This window comes from Coenobita brevimanus, chromosome 47 (genome assembly GCF_032717465.1).
Source record: "Coenobita brevimanus isolate Jiangsu-jjx chromosome 47, ASM3271746v2, whole genome shotgun sequence".
Taxonomy (NCBI): domain Eukaryota; kingdom Metazoa; phylum Arthropoda; class Malacostraca; order Decapoda; family Coenobitidae; genus Coenobita; species Coenobita brevimanus.
The window spans coordinates 16134639-16153109 of NC_137000.1; the positions used below are offsets into that span (position 1 = coordinate 16134639).

An 18471-nucleotide genomic window follows, 5' to 3' on the forward strand; every position below is an offset into this window, starting at 1 on the left:
CATGCAGGCAAACCATCACTAATGCTCTCACCTGTTCCATTGATGATCGTCAGAAACTGTGATTATGCCTGCACTTTTGCAGTCTGTTGAAACCCTTCAGTCCTGTGACGTATTTCATTAGTTATTCTTTTTAACCCTACATGATGAGTTTATTCACCGAAGGAGAGGCCCTTTGACTGTGAGGGGTTTGATATAACTTTCACAAAGCCTTTCGCTCCCAGGGTGCCCTCCTAAACTGAATACAATCTTTTAATTAGCAGCAAGAACAAAATATAAATGACGTCATCGAACTGAAGCCGTTAAGAATACGGACACTGGTAATGCAACACGACAAAACGACGACTTTCATCTTTAACTAGGAAGGAAAACTAAATACAAAGAGACCAGAGAACGATTCGTGCAAAAGAGTCCTACTAGTATTACTGTTTGCTATCACTACACCTGAACTTAAGAGGAAATAAGAGCATACAAGAAGACGTTCCAAATGATGATTACCGAAAGTTTCCAGTAGCCTATGACATTCAGGTTATTTGTGGTAGAAAATAATGTGATCCTTACAGGCTATGCCTTATGACTATGTGAAAAGGGGATTCTGGCGATGATGAAGTAGTCTACTTGCTTCTAAGAAGCTTGCAGGATTGCCAGCGTTAAAAAAGATGGCAGCAGTTAGGAGTGTGTGCAGCGCTAAATGCGAGTATGCCAAGGATGGTAATAGTGAGGGGAAGATGGAGGCTGCTCCTTTATACCATGGATACAAAATGATGAACTTTATACATATTTCAAAGGAGTTTCCTGATGAGTCACAAGTAAGGCAGCCCCCAGTCTGTCATCTGTCGTGTGGGTGAGCGGTGGTAATGAAGGGAGCGTCCACACGAGAACACAGGACCGTTGTTAGATGAGGATCCAAGTGTCATCCTGTGTCGCCGCCTCGCTTCGTACCTGCAGTAACCATTATGGCTGTCATTACAAAAGACTAACAACAATAACAACAACAACAACAAGGTCCTGGAGTAGGAACCGCAAGACGCTGTGGTCATCATAAAAAAAAGCTCGATGAGGCCTCACTGAGCACAAGAAGCGAGTCACTAACGACTAATTTGGCACTGACGCTGTGGCTCTCATTACCTGTGTGTTCCTGGATTTCCTGAGGCCCATCTGCTCACCTGGGTTCTGAGTGGGTCACCTGAGGCCCATTTGATCACCTGGGGTCCATCTGGTCACCTGCAACCTGAGTAGTGACCTGGGACTGCAAGATTGTTTGAGTCCTGAGTGGTGACCGGTTGAGTTGAGCACCTATAGTGTGGACGCGACCACTCCCGCCCCTGAGAGTCCCGCCACCCTACTCATGGGGCCCCGCCGCGACCCCACCCCTGCCCGCCCCGCCATCACACGCCTGGGGGACCCGCACCGTGGTGAGCCACGCCTGGGTGACCCGCGTCTGGGAGATCCATGCTTTGGAGACCCACGACGCGGTGACAAGGCAAACCGAGATGGACCGTGATTCTTGGGCGAGCCAGACAGGCGTGGGGTAGAGGGCATCCTGGAGGAGCTGGTTCTGGGTGAGGCTTGGGACCGGGAGAGCCCGACTTTGGGAGAGGGAAAATGGATTGGTGAGTCTGATGGTGGGAGATCAGGGCTGAGGCGGGCAGTCTCCAGGTCGGTGTAGTCTTCCCTCACCACTGCTAGGGCCAGAGCTGTATCCTGGTCTGTGACGCGGCGGCTGCGGGCGCTGGGTTGTGCCCAGCGAGGCTGAGGGCGTGGTGGTGCCAGGCAGCACACCGGCAGCAGACGGGAGGTGCGGGCGGCTCCATTGCGGCACGAGGAGAGTGTGGCCGCCAGGACTGGGCGCCCCAGCACCGTCTGTCCTGCCGTACTGCCAGAAATGAGTTTCTTAGCAGCAGGCAATGTAGCCAGGCGTGGCCGTTGGACAGGTTTCCTCTTGCCTGGGGGCTCCAGTGCCATGCGGACGTAGAACTGTGCCTCCTGACGGGTGCGTGACTGAGCTTTTCTCCTGGGGTGGGGTGACTGCTGTGGGAGACCCTGCGGCGGCTGCACATTGGTGGTGAACTGTCCGGCTACATTGCCAGGTGGCCAGTACCGCGCCACCACCACGCTGCGTCCACTCGCACCCCGCGCCACACCCACGCCCACAGCACGCGTCGCAGCCCACACCACCTGTGAAAACGGACCTGGGGGAGGCGGAGATCAGGCACGAGGCACATTAGGGAAAATGAACTTAACCCTTTGGCTATGATGGATTTGTAAGAGTTAAATAAAATCACCCTTCGTAAGCTTTATCAGAATACTAAGTGCTTTATTCTCAGCTCAAAACGCTAATCATGATAGCTTTTATCGTTTTTGGTGCCCTTGGTTTCTTTTGAGCATAATAAAACAGGTTGACATTAGCCGAAATGAAAAGTGAAATAAGTATTATATGCCTACAACCAATGGGTTAAGGGGAAACATGACTCTACTGCAGTGTTAATGGAAGGGAAGACATGGCAACGTGAGGTTAGACTGGCACAAGTGAAAGAATACCGGAGGTTAAATGACATGATCTCTAAGTGACTCCCGTCAGGTTTCTTAAAGTCAGGCAGGGCGTGATGCTGTAAGTGAAGGGTGAAGTACAGACAGGCAAATACGAGTGACGGCTGTAAGGAGAGATAGAATTATACTCGTGTGCGGGGTGAGGTATGGGGTTAGGTTACGTCAAGAGGTTAGAGGTAGAGCTAATGAAGCTCAGCTGTAGAACTAAATTAGGTAATGTGCAGGATTAAATACGTGAGGTGTAACATTACGTAAGGCCAGGTGAAGAAATCTGGAAGGTAAGGGTGTAGCATAAAATAAGGTCAATTAGGGTTATGTAAGGACAGGTGCAGCATTTAGTAAAGTTGATTAGAAGTATGTAAAGTCAAGTGTAGGACTGTGTAAAAATGGGTCAGGTACGGCCAGATAATGCCAGGTGGGGTATCATAAGGCCAGGCCATGCTAGGTGGGGTCAGGTAAGGCCAGGCCATGCTAGGTGGGGTCAGGTAAGGCCAGGTCATACTAGATGGGATCAGGTAAGGCCAGGTCATGCTAGGTGGAATCAGGTAAGGCCAGGTCATGTTAAGAGGGGTGAGGTAAGGCCAGGTCATATTAGGTGGGGTGATGTAAGGCCAGGTCATGTTAAGAGGGGTGATGTAAGGCCAGGTCATGTTAGGTGGGGTGATGTAAGGCCAGGTCATATTAGGTGGGGTGAGGTAAGGTCAGGTCATATTAGGTGGGGTGAGGTAAGGCCAGGTCATATTAGGTGGGGTGAAGTAAGGCCAGGTCATATTAGGTGGGGTGAGGTAAGGCCAGGTCATATTAGGTGGGGTGAAGTAAGGCCAGATCATATTAGGTGGGGTGAGGTAAGGCCAGGTCATGTTCGGTGGGGTGAGGAAAGGCCAGGTCATGTCAGATGGGATGAAGGCTACACTCACCGGCTTGAGAAAGGTCAGCGGGCCCGGCCACCTCGTACTTGTAGTTGCGTCCAGTGTTATACCACGCCCTGGCCACCGCCACGCCTGCAGGGGGAGTAGATAAGGGCACAGATCTTAGCAGTGATTTGGAATGTCTTGTTTATTATTGAAAAGACAAAACAAAATATAACAAAGGCTTGAAAGACTCCTTTCAAGACTCTGACCAAAACTTTGCCATTGCAATTAACATCTAAAGGACTTTCGATCGAGTCTGGAATAAATCTTTAATTTCCAAACTGCCCTTTTAAGGTTTCCGTCCTTCTGTCTGTGCCTTCATCTCTAGCTTCCATTCTGGTCGTTCTATAATTGCTGTTGTAGACGCCCACAGTTCTTCTCCTAGATCTATCAAATGTGGTGTTGCTCAGGGCTCTGTCCTATCACCAACTCTTTTCTTTTTATTCATCAATGACCTTCTAAGCTGTACATCTGATCCTATCCACTCATTCGCTGATGACTCCGCCCTTCACCTTACCATTCGCTTCCCGCAGTGCCCACTCAACACTTACTTCAGTAAACAAGGGGTGGAGCTATGGCGTACTTGTCTGACTTGGCTGATATCTCTGACTGGGGAAAGAGCAATCTTGTAGGTTTTAATGCATCAAAAACTCAGTTCTTACATCTTTCAACCCGTCAAAATCTTCCGCAGGAGTATCCTCTAATTTTTAACATTATCCAGCTCAATCCTTCATCGTCTTTGAACATGGGATGCTTAGGGTTTCATTCTCTCGGGATTTATCTTCGAGAGATCATATTACCTTCCTTGTAAAATCTGCTTCCAAGAGATTAGGTGTGCTAAGCCGACTCAGTGCTTTCTTTACCCCTGCACAGTTGTTGACCCTACACACGGGTTTTATTCGCCCCTGTGTAGAGTACAGCTTTCATGTATGGTGTGGCTCCCCACATACAGCTCTTCTCAATAGGGTGGAGTCAAAGGCTTTGTCTCGTTAACTCTTCCCCTCTTATTGGCTCCCCTCAACCTGTCTCTTCGCCGCACAGTTGCATCTTTATCTCTTTTCTAGCTTGCGTTCCAGCACCACTTCGGCGTGCGCGTATTACCCGTCTAGTAGCACACTCTCATCCGTCCAACTGTCTAACGCAAGGGTTAACCGTAACTCCAAGTCCTTCAAGTATTCAACAGGTCAACTCTGGAACTGTTTTCCTCGGTGTCTATTTCCTACTGCCTATGACCTCCAGTCTTTCAAACACAGTGTCCAGGCATTTCGAAATGAACGGATCTTGAATTTGGCTCTGTTATGATTTTTATTTTTTCTTGGGGGGAACAGTCTTGCGGGATCCTAGCCATTGGTTCCTTCTTCCTTACATAAAAAAAATATTCAAGTCGGTTTTATATAACTCTCCCCACTTATTATCTATTATTTTGTTATTGTTGCTGTTGTTGGCTAATTTGGATTTGAATTTGGTGGACTGCTGGCTAATGTTACCTTGTACAGTCGCCAAACTTTCCACCTGGGCCACCTAGCCGCGAGAGGTGGGTGACGGGTGCTGGCAACAGTGTATATGTTTGTTCGTGTGTACATGCTCGACGAAAGTTCGGATCATCAACTCTCTTCGTCCATAGTGAACCTCTGTCAGAGTTCATCCCATAGATGGCTGGGTACAGAGTTAGGTGGTGAGAAAAATGTCTCAGGAGTAAGGCGCCTCTCCCATCGGCTCAGCCAGTTGCATGAAACTGGTCGCATGGAAAATTATTGTGTGCCACAGGTCGCGCTGACCAAGGCCAAAGATATATGACTATATAAATTTTATAATAAAGTAATATAAATAATATTCTTATATAAATATAAACTTTTATTTATAATACAATAATATATATTATATTATACATATTTGGCCTTGATCCGTGCAACCTGTGACATGCAACAATTCCATGCGACCGGTTTCCTGCAACTGGTCGAGCCGGTGGGAGAGCTGCTTAAGGGGGGAGCTTGGCATAGTGAAGTCCAGGGCAGGTGCATGACGTTGAGGGGAGGGGGTTACGTTATTCATATCGCCAGTGACAATAACTGCCGAACTAGTTTTTGAGATCCATTGGCAATCTACCAAATATTTACATTTTTAACAATACTAAACATGTTATTTTCTATGTTGTTTTTACATTGTTACAATACCATGTTAATGCACTAAATACTGGAATCACTCCAAGCCTCTCTCTCACACTCTCTTATTATATCAGTAATTCCATTTCATAGGGTTATCACTTGATACCATTATCAGTATAGGTTGAAGATGAATGCATTTACCTAACATCTACGTCCAGTTACAAGTAAGATTGCCTGCCATATTCACATCATGAATGACACTGACCAATAAACATTAGGATGATGTTCAGACACTGTTAACGGTTGCTTATTTCCTCGTTGGTAGTACTTCAGGCAGATGTTTTCATGTGTTCTGTGGTGCACCACGAAGAGGTAGGAGATTAAAATACTGTCACCTCAGCAGGCAGAGAATTTATGCATACTTTTGTCGAATGTGGTTATTATATCAGCTATGATAATGATTTACCGTACCATTTTTCATATGACTATGATCATTACAGCACATCTTTATAGTCCATTCGTCTAACGTATGACTGAATTACATATTGCAAGGAAAACTGATTGTGAGCGGTGCCGCTTATGTGTGCGGTCACACATTTACATGCTCATCGATTATTCACCGAACAACATTATCTCACATTATAGCAAAATGAAGACACCATCTCTTCACCACAGTATGCAAAAGCTTCCAGTCATTTTAAGCTCAATTTTATTGATTCATGAATTGTTTGGACATTTATATCACCATTGCCTGTGATATTACTTATGTGATTGGTAAATGTAACATAACGAACATGAAATTATCATTACAGGCTGGAACACTTTTTTTTTTTTTTTTTTTTTAAATCCCGCGAACCTCGCTTTAGCCCCCGTCACCGAGGTCCGGAGTGCGAGGATATGTGATGTTGGTTGCTGACTGGCTGCTACCAAGACCTAGGTCATAAGACAAGGGCTTGGTGTTTAATAGGAGAAACCCATCTCTCCTGACGGTGGTGGAACCACGTCACACGGATCGCCTGGCGGAAGCGTTAACTACCACGTCACCCACAGTACTGTTTCAAATATTTAATATATATCAACTATTAAAACAATTGCCGTGTTTGCACTGCAAGCACAGAGATCCACGTAATGATTAAGTGATGAGATGCTTAGGTTTTCTATTGTTAACGAAAGGTTGACTCATGACTAGCTGACTCAAGGCAGTATTCTGCCTCAACGAACGAGTTTCAACCTCCGACATCTACAGCTCCTAACTCTCCTACTTAGTTTAAATTAATATCCTCCCAATGAGTAACCCTGTAACGATTAATGACCTAACTTGTCTAATCATGTCTCGGATCAAGAATGGTATTTCAATAGGTTTAATCGAGACCGGCCTAGGACTGGCTAAATGCAAAACGAACAGTCAGACACAGGTATCTACTTTTCAACCATAAGAGCCGGTCACACGACGGTTCTTCCCCCCCAATATGCAGTAGACATTTTTTAGCCATGGGTTTATCATGTAATAATGAAAAAGAATACTTTTTTAAATATATAATATATGTAAAGATGCGGCCTTTTGAATTAGTTTACTTATTGTTTTCAATACTTGCATTATCTAACACTTTCAAGAAGCTCCTTTGAAATTCTATCGTCTAAAAATTGTCGACTGATTACTGGGATGAACTTTGACTGAGGTTCACTAAGGAAAACGAGAGGTGATGATCCGAACTTTCATCAAGCATGTACACACGAACAAACAGATAGCCTACACTGTTGCCAGCACCCCTTACCCACCTCTCGTGGAGGGGTGGCCCAGGTGGAAAGTTTGGCGACTGTACATTCCACCATCCCCATTTCGAAGGACAGTAATGGAGATGAGGGAAGTCTGCACAACCGGACAGCAGAACTGACCATTTATATCAACGCCACCGAGGAAGGGCGTTCCTCTCCAGAGGCGGCTGAATCGAGAAAGAGGTCGTCTGCAGTCCTGATGGATCCAGCTTCGAATGCAGGCTGGGGCAGAGAACATTTTAATGATTTGAATTTCTTTAAAAGCAAACTTTACTGACCTACCAAAGCCCGTTGACATATCAAAAATACTCCAGCAAATATTAACACACAAGTCCTCTATGAGACAACCCTAGGATTTATTGAATATGGACAGTGGGTGTTAGCGCCGAAGTGGTGACATTGGCAACAGACTGTAAAACCTATGCCCAGAGTCGGACACATAAGAAAAAAAAAAGAAATATGCTCTTCTGTTTTGCATCAGAGGAGGTCGTGATAACAGGTCTCCACGCAGTCTTATTCCGACACAGCTACACTATTTCTTACCACCTCAAACCAACTGCCATCATACTCTCTGGAGCCAAGGATGTACTTGAGAAAGATATCATTACGTGGTGACACTTCTATGCCCTGTAGCAGCCATCACGCACTAAACATATAAACACCTCTCATCTATGTACCCATCAACTGAACGAAGACTGGTGGACTAAAGAAGCCTTAAAACCAAGATCCTGGACACTCTAGCATGATAACTTTTTACTCAGTCTAGCTGGAGACACTGAGACATATGCTTACACACACACACACACACACACAGACACAGACACACACACACACACACACACACACACACACACACACACGCATCTCTAGCCTTAAACAAAAAAGGTTAGATAAAACTGCGGTAAACAGTGCCTTCATCACACACGCGGTACACTTCACAGTAGACATAGCCGCTCTTCCAACAAAAATAACACAGACATACGGCGTAAAACACGGTAAGTACGTGGCAAAAACTTACAGCCGAACCTCAATTATACAAGTACATAGACTACAATATTAATGGCTGATTCTACCTCCCCATACACAAAATTTATGGCTCATCTCCGCCTCTCTCTCTCTCTCTCTCTCTCTCTCTCTCTCACACACACACACACACACACACACACACACACACACACACAATTTCATGAAGGCAAAAGGGGTAAAATCTGGACAAGACACTGAATAACATGAAACATTCAGTATTTACTCCGCCTCCTCCATCATCACTACTTATACTGATTTTAACAAGAGCTAGCAAGTCCCACATTCTCAGTGGCTACATGAAAACTTTCTTATTTTATTTCCCTACAAGGCCAAAGAATACATAATAAAAAAAGTTATAAAAATCCACCTAGGAAAAGCAAAATGACAAAGCACTCACGATGACACTACCCCTTCAGCGGGAGACAATCATTATCTTGTTCTTGTAACTGTATAATTTTTTCTTTTTAGCCAGAAGGGCATTTCCTAACTGGAGGGGTTATAGTCTACATTAACCAGTTCACAGCGAGAAGGTTGTCCCAAATTATACTTAAAGACTCAGGTGGCCGGAAGAACGAAGTAGAAAAATCCACCATCGGAGTAAACTGGTTAACGAACTGATCAAAGACAGCTTGAAAAATCACCTAAATACCTTCGCCCTTGCTCTCTCTCTCTCTCTCTCTCTCTCTCTCTCCTTCCAATTATTTAACTCCTGTAGTTCTCCAGGGCTTACAGTTAGTACGCATTCCCCTTATTCTGAAGGTTGGATCACTTACAAGGGTAGCAAAGTTCTGTGAGGTCTGCGATTCTTTGTCATTCTGTATCTTTCTCTTCAGCCGGACTAATAACAATATCGTCATAACTCTTATGAAACCAATCAACAATAGTGTAATATCTAAATTTTCCTCTTGTTGTTTCTCCTCTTTGATCAGTGCCCTCATTTCTATCTTGTCTTCTGGTCGTCCTATGGCTGCTGTTGTAGACGACCACTGTTCTTCTGGAGCTATCAGCAGTGGTATTCCTCAGGCTTCTGTCCTATCACCAACTCTCTTCTTTGCATTCATCAATGACCTGAGCTGCACATCAAACCCTATCCACCTCTACTAGTATGGTTGGCCATGTAACCCAGTAGGAATATGATGCCAAATTGAGATAGTTTTTTTTTTTTTTTTTTTTTTTTTTAGCCTTTGGACACAACATTTACGAAAATGAAGAGTGAAAAACTTTCCGACCCCTTTAAAGGGTCACGTCATCCCTCAGTGATGACCTTAATTTCACTACCCTGATGCAGAAATTGATATATATTGGTTACGCCAGCACATATTGAGATGATTTAAGAATATGAACTGATAAAGTTTACAACACTCAGTCAATTCAGACAGGTTTCAATATCTTCAGGGGTCAAGGTCACACCCTAAGGCCAAGGTCAAATGCGTTTAAACATACTTCTGAGCGTATGTTGAGACGAAAATGGTCTAAGCTCAAATTACAATTTTATTTATAGTTTCAAATCACTGAAGATTATCTTGTAAAGAAATCTGGGTAACTGTTTGCATCCCTACAAAGGTGTCGCCTGACCGCTAATGACTTTAACTTTCATTTTACAAGTGCTAATCAGATATGAACTTATCTACTCACTGACAGTGCATGTAATGTAGAAATGATATAAGGTTGTCATAGATACTCCTCCTTCGTCTTCTGCTTCTTCTTGAACCTGTACAACTCTAGTGAGATGGTACAGATCACGATCATTTCATGGCCCATAAGTCACTGTCATCGATTTCATCATCAAGGTTTACTCGAACCACGTTCAAATAATTCTTTCATTTACACAAAGCTGTACACAAGAGGCCGTTCCTCAAACAAGAACATTTAGTTGAATTACGTGAACCTCGGCATCCACACTTGACAAGTTTCAAAACTGTATCAGGTGCTGAATTTTTAAGACACTTGATTGGAAGGTATCCACCAGCTGGACTGACTTCTCGTCCATTCAGTTCAATTGGTGGCAGGATGGGCATGGATGAAATGTAAGACTGTCCCTCATTGAAAAATAATTTGCTCGAAGAATGTGTGGTAGGAGTCTTCCCCGAGTTGGAGGGAGCCTCTCACCCTCAAGGTTTTTCTGATGGAAAAGTTTCCATCGAAGCTCTGGTAAAGTGTCTATGTGACTTTGCTCCGAATACACCTTGCGGACAAATAGCTCAATAGGGCGATATAGTTCCGCGATACTGCCATCATCCTCTAGAGATACTCTTGGAGCCTGATCAGCATTTGTATCCTTGACCATGTTTGTCAACGTTAACAGTGTCATCACTGGGAGGAAGCAAAAGGTATGCTGAAACCCATGCGTTTTTTGACACTCAAGCAAATTTACCACGCCAGTCTGCATCAGGTTCGTCATGAAGACCAATCAGTCCTCTTGATTTTTCATTTCCCATGGCTGCCACTCATTCACGAAAATCGATTGCTCTATGTTTCGTTGCTTTTCCAGTCAACATGTGAAGAATAATGAATACATCTAGATGGCCATTTGCAGCCAAGTCCATCAGAAGAATAAAAAAATCTGTATCTGTATCTAGAGACCATACATCAATCTCTAAGATTAGACTCTTACTACATCCAACACATTCAGTGGGATCAACGTGTCAGCTTCCTCATGGCCATGAGTCTTCATGTTATCTGGTAGTTGATCAGGATGATCAGACCGGACTTGGTATTTGTAACACACGACTAGGTTTTGTTTTGATTCCTTGAAAACTTCTAAAACAGCTTTTGCTAACAGCTCTGTCAGTTGTGATTTGGTATTAGTGTTTGAAAGAAGGTCATTTAAAGATACCTTAGCAATGCTCATTTCATTATGAATCACAAACTCCATTCCGGACGTTTTCTCAGCTTGTTTGGCTCTTGTCTTCTTCAAAGATACCTCCAAATAACGATCAAATATGACACGTCCTTGTTGATAACCTTTCTTAAGACCAGTAATCCGCTTCACAAAACCTATTTTAAGAGGACATATTTTGGTCATAGCGGATATCGTCTTCATCCTTTTGCAAAACTGCCATGGCATAAAAAATGATCACTCTATCTCATCCCACGCCAGACAGACCAAACACTGCCTCATCTGTTTCTTCAACTTCAGGTGTGTCAACATCCGTTCCTTCAGTGGGTTTATCGGGTGGTTGTTCCTTGCATTCCTCTCCAACATTTAGATTCTGTACTGCATGTACGATGCTGCTTTTATCTGTTAGAATGAGCAGTGTTCCTTTGCTGACAAATGGAGGTCGCGGGACAACGGCCATTTCGTGTCCTCGATGGTGGCTGGCAACTTTGGTACCAACTCTGGCCGAGACTGCTGGATAACAAGGAATCGTGCAAGCAACTGTCTCTCCTCCCTCAACTTGATGACCTTATCTCCCACACGAACTGTCTCTTTGGTCATACACGTGGATTGGGTCTTCAGTTTCAATTTCAACAGATTAAGCTATCCTTGACCTAGGCTATTACCCTGACCACAGACATAATAACAAGTTTCCAGGAGGTTCATTCATCTGAAAACAACCAACCAATACAAATGAAAATTGCAGATTCAGCTCCTGGGTCTGCAATGCTGCCGTGCTGGGATTCTGAAAATTAAAGAAAATTATTATTACATAAATTATTATTTCATACATGACCTTGACTGTGAAGGTACAACCTTTACCTCATGGTGGGCCAAAATGTTTTGAAATCGCCTGATTCGAAAAATGAATAATTTTTTAGTCAATAATCATCCCCAGTCCAGACTGCATTCATCAAAACCGTCACTTAAAAAATTTGACTTTGACCTTGTCATGAAATCTTGACTCCAGATGACCTTGAGACTTACTTCAGCCAACTAAGCAATCTTCACACTATTGACCCACCTACGAATATTCCCTAAATTGTTTAAATCATTGCAGAGATACTCCTATTTCTATATGTAAGCACCTCTTGAAAGGTCAGGGTCATTATGACGCCACATGACCTAATTAATGAGGTCAGAAATTTTGCCACCGTCCATTTTAATAATTCTTCTAGATGGTACGATTTCCACCCCTAACTCCATTTGGGTGTTAAATTCCTACTGGACCCAAATTTTTGACATGACCAACCACACCATACGCTCCTGGCTCCACAATTTTCACCTTTCCATCCACTTCTCAGCCTCCATCACAGCAGCTACTTCAACAGTCACAGGATGAGGCTTTAGCTCATCTGATTTCTTACTTGGCTCATATTTCTAATTGGGATAAATGTAATCTTCCTGCTTTGACGCATCAAAATCTCAGTTCCTACACCTTCCTACATGCCAAAATCTTCCGCAGGAGAATATTTAATATTCAGCAATATGCAGCTCAGTCCAGCATCTTCTCTCAATATTCTTGGGGTTTCTTTCTTTCCGAGCCTATCATGGAAAGATCACAATGCCTGTCTTGCCAAATCTGCTTCCAAAATTAGGTGTGATAAGCAGACTCCGTGCCTTCTTTACTCCTGCACAGCTGTTGACTTTGTAAAGTGGTTTTATTCGCCCCTGTGTGGAATAAAGCTCTCATGAGAAGAGGAGTCTCCACACACACTTCATCTAAACAGGATGGAGTCAAAGACTTTTTACGTCTCATCAACTCCCCTCCTCTTACTGACTCTCTTTGCTGAATTGTTGCATCACTATCTCTTTACTATCGTTATTGCAATGGACGCTGCTCTTCTGAACAGTCTGCTTGCATACCCCTCTTCATTACAGCGGGCGGGTAGCATTCATCTGGCAGCGCACTCTCACTCTTTTTCTGTCCAGTTCTCTAGTGCAAGAGTTAAACGTTACTCTCAGTATTTCATGAATGCAACAGGTCAACTCGAACTGTCTTCTTCAATATGCTTTTCCCTCTGGCTATGACCTTCAGTCTTTCAAATGCATGGCGTCTAGGCAACTCGAAATGAACGTCCTTGAATGTGGCTCTCGTTTGTTTCTTTTTGCGTAGAGCGAACAGTTTTGCAGGCTTTTAATTTTTGTTTTTTTCTTCTCTGCCCCGAGGGGAAACAACACAGACTACTGAAATACTGCAACTATTTGCTACTAATCCACGGAACTCACTGAACAGGAAAAATTGCAATGAGCTTAATAAAGATAAAAGAAAATGCTTAAGTTTATCTTCTCTCTGCTTCGGAAAGCAAATCAACGAAATAGCAAGTAGGGACAATCACAGAATGCAAAACTACCTTCCTAAAACTGGTCTAAGGGTTGAACATTTTTTTTTCTTGTGATCTTGACCTTCTGATAATTGCCCTTAAATCAAATTACTTTATTTCTCGCTTGAGCCTTAACCCCTCCTTCAACTTGGCCCATATCGTATCAATATTAAGTAAGGAAAGGGATTTCCAGCACTAAACTCCCGACCCTGTTGGCCACTTCCAATGTCACGGGGGAGTGGAGGGATGTGGGTAGTGTAGGACGGCTTTGTTATATCAAGGATGTGATAAAATGTATATATTTTTTTAATAGAACTGGTATTGTAAACTGGTGGAAATTGCTAGAATTTATAGGTAGCAAAGGACTTTAAGAGGCAATTTTTTGTAAATTACTGACGATCTGACAGAAATTAAGCAGATAAATAAAGACAGCCTGAATCGAGAACTTACTCTGTTCTTTCCCCTTCATCCACATTTATGTCCACATTTGCTAGAACCGTAAAATCATGTGTGGACTCACCTGACATGGACTCCTTGGCGGTGGATGTAAGGATGTTCTCCCCTCGGCCGTGCTCTGCTTTGTACTCCAGCAACCCAAAGTGAGCCAGTCGGTTGGCCCACGACTGAGCGGAACGACACAACTGTGGACACACGGGCTCTGCATTACTACCGATGCAGTGTGAACACATGACTTGGAGGATAGAGACACTAATAAATCAAAACTGTAGTGGTTGTTGTTGTTGCTAAGCCCCAGTCAGTCTGGCCGAGCAGACCCTTTGACCATATGTAACCAGCTGCCTCACTGGGGTCGTCCTACAAATACAGGGCAATACATACAGTAGTGCAGGGAATTGGTGTCCCCTTGTAGAAGACAGCGCCTCACCAGGGCAGGTGCAGGGAAATAAGGTTTGGCTCCCAGGTGAACACAGCAGCTGCTCCATACAAGGTGCACAGCGCCATCACGTGTACGCTCCTCGTCAGTGCCTCAGAATGTAGTAAATATATACAGTTAATACACGAGTGGGAAAGGATGGAGGAAATGGATGAATAATTGAACATTAATGATTGTTTAAGTTTCGCTTCTGTGCATTGTTTCGGCATTTATTCTGGTAAATACCAAACGATATTATTTAACTAAAAGACTCCCCCTGCACTCAAAGGGTTCAGAAAATAAAGGGAACATATGATCGCGAGACAAAGGTAACACTGAGAGAATGAAGGAAGAACGGCAGAGCAAACCAGGAGGAAAGCGAAGGGAAGGGCGGAGCAGCTGTAGAAAAGGATCAGTGAGTGGCAGAGTAGTTAATACACTTCACGTAATGATCCGGTAATATGGATGGGAAAGCACAAACCACAAAAATTTTCGTTAAGCAATAACATTTTTGTGCTGCATGTAAAACATTGTGATAGAGTGTGAGTGGCTTAAAGATGTCAGTATCCTCGGGCTTAATTATTTTAAAGTGGATTACTAGCCATAATAATTTTTGTCATCCCTGCTTTACAGACATTCAAATGTTCTTGCGGCATCCTCACACCTTAATTTTACTCCACATCACTTCGTCTCTGTGGTCTGCCTGATTCACCTGGCTGGCGGGAAGGGTGGTGTAGTATAGTGCGGAAACACGCACTCCAAGCAGAAATACACCCACATCTACAGTCACACCCAAACACTCCCACACATACACGTACATACCCCCCCCCCCCCACACACACATAGAGAAAAAGGGAAATGAGAACAGTACTAAAGGAAAATTACTCATCATGGTGAGAAGTGACAAGTGGAGTCCTACACGGCTCAGTGCTGGCACCAGTTATGTTTTTAGTGTATATGAATGATATAGACAACAACACTGGAAATGAAAGGTATTTAAATATATTTACTGATGATGCAAAAATACAAAGGAGAATTACAAACACAGACTCTTGCAAAAGCTTCAAGAAGAATTAAATAAGCTTCATGATTGGAGCAGTAGATGGCAAATGGAATTCCATGTGAACAGATATCATGTAACCAACTTTGGTGAAAGTGATATAGACCAGACTGGGATTATAAGCTGGGAAGTTCAACCCTACACATATCAAAAAGCGAGAAGGACTTAGGAGCCATTACAAATACCAGACTATCTTCGCCTGACCACATAAATGAGAAAGTACGGGAACATGTACACATTGCTTGCTAATGTGAGAGTAGCATTCACATCTATAAATGAAAACATGCTGAGAAAGATAGTCACATCATTCATTAGACCAACCCTGGAGTATGCATCAGTAGTCTTGAATCAACATCTTAAAAAACACATAGATAAGATTGAAAAAGGTACAAAGGGCCGCTACCAGATCGGCACCAAGCTTAAGGGATCTAAGCTATGAAAAAAAACTAGGGAAATTAAACCTACGAACATTACAAGACAGAAGGAAAAGAGAAGACATGAATATGCCATATAAATGCATCCCAGGAAAAGAGGAAATAGACGTAAAAGAGTACATAACCTATGGGGAAGCAACGTCAAGAGGACACCACAAAAAAACTGTACAAAAAGATGTGACAAACACATAAGGAGATTCAGTTTCCAAAATAGGGCAACTGATCGGTGGAAAGCACTACCGAATGAAATAGTGTGTGCCAAAACTATTCATAAATTCAAAGATATGAATGATAAAAATGGTTCAAAACACGGGACGGTACCAGACTGACTAATTCCTGTAAAGATACAAATAGGTAAGAACAATTAGGTATGAACACACACACAGACACACACAGACACAGACACAGACACACACACACACACACACACACACACACACACACACACACACACACACACACACACACACACACACACACACACACACACACACACACACACACACACACACACACACACACACACACACACACACACACACACACACACACACACACACACACACACACACACACACACAGTCTCTCTCTCTCTCTCTCTCTCTTTACTTCTCCATCGTCTGCCATCCATCAGAAACTGACTTACTTAGTCAGTTGGCAGGAAAGAAGTTGGGGCCTCAGATTGATGCTCGCTTTTCATCCAATCTTTTTATTTTAATCAATGTCTTTCTGTTTGTTAGTACTGCGTTCTGTTAGAGGCAATCTTGGCAAAAGCCCCTCTAGGTATCAACTCTGTAATGACCCTTTTTCTCAAGACACATCATCCTGCCTCATATGATTTCCTAATTCTTTCCTTCAGCTTGTTCTTGGCCTTCTGCTTCCAGCCATCCCACTCTCATATACTCTCCTGGTTGGTCTTTCACTCTCCATTCACTTCCGTTTTATCTCCTTCTCTCCCTTTTCTCTTTCGTCCTTCCCACCTTGGATTTTTGTGCGTCAGAGGGAGCAGTGGCTATGGATTGTGGCTGTTCTGTTTCTCTAGGTTAGACTCTCTCTCTCTCTCTCTCTCTCTCTTCTGTGACAAGTATTTTTACCTAGTTGGACCTCTCCCCCCTCCTGGAATCCTGAATCTGCCCTTGCTACATGCACTGCAGTCTGATGGCCTTCCTTAAACCCAACAGTCTGGTCACGCACTACCTTTTATTGCTGCCACCAGACGATTTTATTCAGGTTAGAGGAGGAGTCGTGCAGTGATAAGTTAACCCCTCCAAGGCGAAAAATCTACCCAATGGGTGGATAAAATCGTCTCGAGATAACAAGAGCCTAAGACACAGTACGACATCTGACTGAAGGTATTAACTCCTCGGACCCCCATTTTGCTACTCTATTTATTCACATATATTTATATTACCTTTCAGGCCCCCAATTCGTTCTGCATCCTCCTCTCCTCATTTCCTTTACTTTCCTGTCTGCTCAATAGTCTTTATGTCTGTGTGTTTCTCAGTCAGTCAGTCTGTCTATTTGCCTCATTAGTTATGTAGTAAGTCCCACCCAAAGGGTCATATTCTGGTTGGCTTGAAACACCTGTTTCTTTGCCTTTTATCCTCTGTTGGCGCCTTTCATAAATTACTGGTACAAATTAATTCGACACTGAAAAATATATAAATAACAAACAAGAGAATAAATATGCAAATTAAATCGATAAATCCCTATTATCTTTTTTTTTTTTTTTTTTCCTTAGTGTTCATCATTGCTACCTGCGAAGTTGTCAGCCTGTTAGCACCAGGGTTCGTATTCTGGTGCGGGCAGCTGGCGTTACTCGATTCAGGTGTTTATCCACCCTTATGGGTTGGTAGATAAAATAAATACCTAGTGTAGTATCTAGGGCAGGTAACTGTGGTAACCTGCTTGATGTAATGGCAATATTATGCAGCTTAAGAAAGCTCTTTAGTACCGAACGGGTTAATGAAAGCTTCATCTAATCCCTAGATTTCGAAAAGTCTCTCCTAAGTTGAATAAAATCGTCTACTGGAGACAAGAATGACAAAAAATACGTGCCTGGAGTGAAGGAGTAAGGGAAGAGGTGATACGATGTTTCCTTATGTGAACGACAATACATCTGGTGGTTTGATACTGTTCCTAAACCTGTGGGTGTTCCCCTGCTGTCCCCTGGCCGCCCCAGCTGGTTGTGGGTGTCAGTAAGACGAGTGGGGTGGGGCGCGACGATGAATCCCAAGTGAACACTGAATCATCCGCTATATTTTACATTCCTCTTTAGTATCGCTCTTGTTTCATTTTACTTGCAGACCTTTTTTTCTCTCAAGCATCAGTCTTCCTCTCAAACATATCTCCTCCTTTCTGTTCCTTTCTCTTCTTTTCGTGCATCTTTCTTTTACTTCTCTTACTCTCAAACATTATCTCTCCCTTTCATTTACTCTCATGCCTCGCTCTTTCTCCCAAGGCTCCTTCCTCTCAACTATCTCTCTTCCCTTCACTTACTGTCAAAAATAATTCTCTTCTCATTTCCTTTCATGCCTGT

At 43.4% G+C, this 18471-nt stretch overlaps 1 protein-coding gene across 1 annotated transcript in view; it reads right to left on the reverse strand.

The window, feature by feature from the left end:
- Positions 1-1293: 1293 nt before the first annotated feature.
- Positions 1294-18471, reverse strand: part of LOC145399096 (uncharacterized) — a 244747-nt gene continuing 227569 nt past the window's right edge. The window contains exons 3-5 of the mRNA XM_080271845.1: positions 14088-14208; positions 3465-3548; positions 1294-2189 (exon numbers count right to left, since the gene is read on the reverse strand). Of these exons, the coding sequence (XP_080127971.1) occupies positions 1294-2189; positions 3465-3548; positions 14088-14208 (1101 nt within the window). The remainder of the gene's footprint in view (positions 2190-3464; positions 3549-14087; positions 14209-18471) is intronic.